The sequence below is a fragment of the Penaeus chinensis genome, chromosome 10 (assembly GCF_019202785.1).
Source record: "Penaeus chinensis breed Huanghai No. 1 chromosome 10, ASM1920278v2, whole genome shotgun sequence".
Lineage (NCBI taxonomy): Eukaryota > Metazoa > Arthropoda > Malacostraca > Decapoda > Penaeidae > Penaeus > Penaeus chinensis.
Window position 1 is genome coordinate 23229694 of NC_061828.1, and position 5000 is coordinate 23234693.

The following is a 5000-nucleotide window of genomic DNA, read 5'->3' on the forward strand; positions in this document are numbered from 1 at the left end:
TACAGAGATTCGCGTCTTTTAGGGAGATAGAACTTGCTATATGATTATTTGAAACAAGAATAGACAAAACTTTTGCTCACTATCTATCTCTGTCTCTGTCTCTGTCTGTCTCTGTCTGTCTCTGTCTGTCTCTGTCTGTCTCTGTCTGTCTCTGTCTCTATGATTATTTGAAACAAGAATAGACAAAACTTTTGCTCACTATCTATCTCTGTCTCTGTCTCTGTCTCTGTCTGTCTCTGTCTGTCTCTGTCTCTGTCTGTCTCTGTCTGTCTCTGTCTGTCTCTGTCTCTGTCTCTGTCTCTGTCTCTGTCTCTGTCTCTACCTCTACCTCTACCTCTACCTCTACCTCTACCTCTACCTCTACCTCTACCTCTACCTCTGTCTCTGTCTCTGTCTCTGTCTCTGTCTCTGTCTCTTGTTGATAGTTAAAAATGGATAGATATACAAAGAGAATTATAAAAAAAAAAAAAAAAAAAAAAATGGAGGAAAGAATCGTACATAATACGATAATGTTTAATCTGCATTCAAATTTACAAATATACACGGGGTAGAGAAACACTGACAAATGTATCAGTAATAATAAAGATAATACAATGATAATAATGAATGAAAATTATCAGGATATCAATGATAATTATGATTATGATGATAATACTAGTAATATCATAATACTAATGATTATCATAATGATAATAGTAGTAATTATCATAATGATGTTATGGATGATGTTCATAATAATACTCCTAATAATGATAACCGTGATGATAATAATAATAATAATAACAATGATAATAATTATAAGATGTCAATGATAGTAACAATAATAAAGATAATAGCATTCATGATCATAATAATGAAGATAAAAATGTTAATCAATAATGATACTATCAATGGGAATAATAAAGGTAAGGATAATAATATTGTTATCCTATCAATTAATAATAATAGTAATGATACTACTACTATTGATAATAACAAAATCAATAATGTTATCGAGGAGAGACATGATATTAGAATTGATATTCATTTAATCAATCAATCAACAAAATTGCTAATAATAACAATTATTCTTGTTACTATTAGCAATTTTGTTATAATTTTTACTAGAATTGATATTATTACTCTAATTATTATCATCATTGTGATTATGAATATCATTAATGTTATTGCCGTTATCATTGCCGTTACCATCAACATCATCATAATCATTACTGGTATTATCATCGTTACTGCTATAAAGATTAATAATAACGATAACAACAATTTTACTTTTGATAATAAGGATAATAAGGATAATAATAATAATTCTAATCATAATAATAATGATAGTATTAATGATAATAATAATAGTAATGATAACACTAGTAAGAAGAAGAAGAATCATTATAATTATCGGTATCATTATTATCATTATTATTGTTGTTTATGTTATCATTATCATTATTTTTATTTTTATTTTTTTTCATTATTACTATTATAATTGTTATTATAGTTGTCACCAAGCGTAATCATGATAATAGTAATGATTATGATAATGGTAATGATAATAATAATAATAATATAAGAATAATAATAATGATACTAACAATAATGATACTAATATTTTTTGATAATAATGATAATAAGAACAACGACAACAGCAATAATAATAATAATAATACCAATAATATGAAAAATAATAACAATAATAATAATATCGATGATAATGATCATGATAATGATAATATCCAAACATAACCTTAATAATAACAACAATATTAATATTGGTAATAATAATGATAATGATAATAATAATAATAATAATAATAATAATAATAATAATAATAAAAATGATAGTAATAATTATGATAATGATAATGATGATTATGATACCAGTAATAAAACTAATACCAATAATAATGATAATAATAATAATAAAAATAATAATAATAGTAATAATAATAATAATAATAATAAAAGTAATAATAATCATAATAACACTAATAACAAGAAAACAACAATAATGCTTAATTATAATAAATATTATGATAAAGGGAAGGATGACAACCATAATATCATTCTGCTTGAGCCTCGTTCGTCTACCCGTCCCTCCGTCCGTTTGCATGTTATTGATCCATTTTACGCTGGGAATCTTTTTTCATGAACGAACTTGAAATCTCTCTATCTTTGGCGTCAATTGGAGATAACTGACAGCATAGATATTTAAGTATAACACACGCACTTATAAATATATACAAGGCGTGCGTATCATATTAAGAATCTATGAAAATCCTTTTCTATTTCTGCTATAATCGTAAATTATAGTTTTATCATTATTGTTAGTATTAGTACTTTGATTAATATCATTACTATTATTATCATTATAGTAATATCATTATTATTCGAGGGAATTACATTGCATTACAGCAGTTAGACTTTCAGTTCATACACATTTATCAATTGCACGACCATCCGAGAGGGGGGGGGGGGTAAAGAAAGGCAGGAGGTTAAAGCAGAGGAAAGGGGAGAAACAAGGGGAAGAGGGAGAACGGTAAAGGATATGGAGCTTAAAGAGAAAAGGGGGATAGTGAAGGGGAATTAAAGAAGAAAAGGAGATGGAGACAGGGGAAAGGGAGGGAGAAGAGAAAGGAGGATGGGAGAGGGAGGGAAGAGGATAAGAGAGCGAAGGAGTTTAAGAAGGAAGAAGAGGAAGTGGGAGAGGGCAAATGTAGGCCTTAAAGTAGGAGGGAGGAGTGAATTTAAGGAAAATTGGGAATGAGTGTGGTCGGCCGAGCAGAAAAGGGGAAAGGTAAAGCGAGAGACTTCTTTGATCATCTACTTGTGTGACGGACCGTATGGATTGGATTGTTCGGAAATCTTCATTGTGCGTCTTCATACATACATACAATACTGATATAATTCTTGAAGCTTGCCACGGATATTGTGGTTTTCGTCTCCCTTTGGGTTCTGTACAGTATATACAGTAAAAAGAATCACGCCCATTTATTGTTTTGGATAGATTATTCTCTGTAGTATTTAGAATATTACTAAAATAATATATATATATATGCATATATATAGTGAGAAACACACACACACACACACACACACACACACACACACACACACACACACACACACACATATATATATATATATATATATATATATATATATATTTAAGTATATATATATAAATAGACAGATAGATATAGATAGATATATACGCACCTGCATATATAACACGTATTTGTATGAATATAAATGTATGTATTGCGACTATGAGAAAAAAAATAGACATAATAGGAACTATGGGGCTTCATCGCTGTATACTTACGGTTTGCGTTTGAGTCTATATTTGTGAAGAAGTGCTGATTTTCGTAACTAGTTCAATTCATAATCTTATGTCTTGTTGCCAAAAATATAATTTCTTATCTTATTCTTATCAGAATGTGTATTGCTGGATGTATTTAGGATATACATTACATTTAGTTGAGCTGTATTTAATTAGTGAGCTGAGGAGCCTCTGTTCAAATGTGTGATAATTCACATTTGTGTATGAGTTAAGTAAATATATTGTTTATGATATGTTGTATGTGATTTTGGTATTCAGTGACTTGTGATGTAATTTGAATTCGACACTTAATAACTGTCGTGATATGATACGTCTTTTGATTTATGGTTAGAAGTATTAGAAGAATGTTTTATGACCTTATGTTGACGTTTAATGATCGTCCGTTTTTTTGCTACTTGATTTACGTATTACAACGTTCCGTTTAATTTTCTATAGTTTTATGATTGTTTTATGCGGTTCATTGTAATATTATGCCAGTTTTATGTATAACATGAAAATTAATTTCTTTGCATATTGATATATTTTGCATAAACCTCCTTATAGTTACGATTCAAGATGATTCGTTGAATCTAATCCCTGCTTTACTTGTTTAATATGTGTGAAAAAAAATTGATTTGTATGTGCTGACATGTATGGAATAAGTAATTTAAAGGGATTTACGGTAGTAATGTGTTTTACGATTTTATTTGTTTATTGTGATTATTGGTATAACAATTCAAAGTCTTGTGTAATTTAGCTGTAAAGATTTGAATGACAGACTTTAAACCGAAAGGCATAAAGTAAGTTTTACTAAGCGTTTGCGATTCATGTATTCCTTTCCTACAGCTTTGCTGTTAGATAAACTTACTCGTAGCTGTGTTAACCAAGCGCAGGTCCTATACATTTAGACATGGGAGATAGTGCGGCCACGTGAGTTTCGCTTTATTAGATTTTAGCCTTTATTCAATCATGTAAATTTCTTAGGCTACAGTTTTGTACCATAAGGAACTATATCAATTTTGTATTCTTTACTTCCATATCACAATGAGTTGTATAATTTTTTTTGTTTTATCCAATAATTGCATTATGTCACAACTCGATTCTGCTTGGCAATGTGCCTAACACACCGCATGAAGCTCTGTTTTTTTCCGGAATAACAATCCAATATATATTAGTGTGTGTGTGTGTGTGTGTGTACCTAGTTCTTTACTCGTAACACGTATTTGCGAAAGGATAAAGTAAAAGCCTCTTTTGCACAGTGATTCACATAGTTATCCTGACAAACGCATTTGCAGATGTAACATATCATTAGGCAATAATCTGGAGAGAAAACTCCACGGGAAATTAGTTTAACAGCAAAAAGTTTCCTAAGGGTAGCCATAGGATGTGCTGGGACTTTGTGACAAAGTGGACCCAGAGAATCGCTGTCCTGAGCCAGAAGGACCTGCAAATTGTGACTGGCCAGCACCTATAAACTGACCGGAGCCAAAGCCTGATTGGCTAGCACCTGCCTGTCCGCTGTAACCACCTCCTCCGCCGGAAGCAGCAGCGGCGGCATCCTCCAGACGAGCCTTCTCGATCTGGGCGATGGCGTGCGGGGGGAGGGGAGGGGGGGTGGGCAGCAGGTCGGACTGCACACGGTAACCGCTTCCGTCGGCAATGAACTCGAAATTCGCAGGAGTGCCGT

At 31.5% G+C, this 5000-nt stretch overlaps 2 protein-coding genes across 2 annotated transcripts in view; both read right to left on the bottom strand.

The window, feature by feature from the left end:
- Positions 1-4217, bottom strand: part of LOC125029903 (pupal cuticle protein 20-like) — a 5389-nt gene extending 1172 nt beyond the window's left edge. The window contains exons 1-2 of the mRNA XM_047620088.1: positions 4182-4217; positions 3317-3363 (exon numbers count right to left, since the gene is read on the bottom strand). Coding sequence (XP_047476044.1) covers positions 3317-3363; positions 4182-4217 — 83 coding nt within the window. The remainder of the gene's footprint in view (positions 1-3316; positions 3364-4181) is intronic.
- Positions 4218-4680: 463 nt separating this feature from the next.
- Positions 4681-5000, bottom strand: part of LOC125029904 (pupal cuticle protein 36a-like) — a 2625-nt gene continuing 2305 nt past the window's right edge. The window contains exon 4 of the mRNA XM_047620089.1: positions 4681-5000. This exon is cut by the window's right edge and continues 14 nt beyond it. Within this exon, the coding sequence (XP_047476045.1) occupies positions 4681-5000 (320 nt within the window).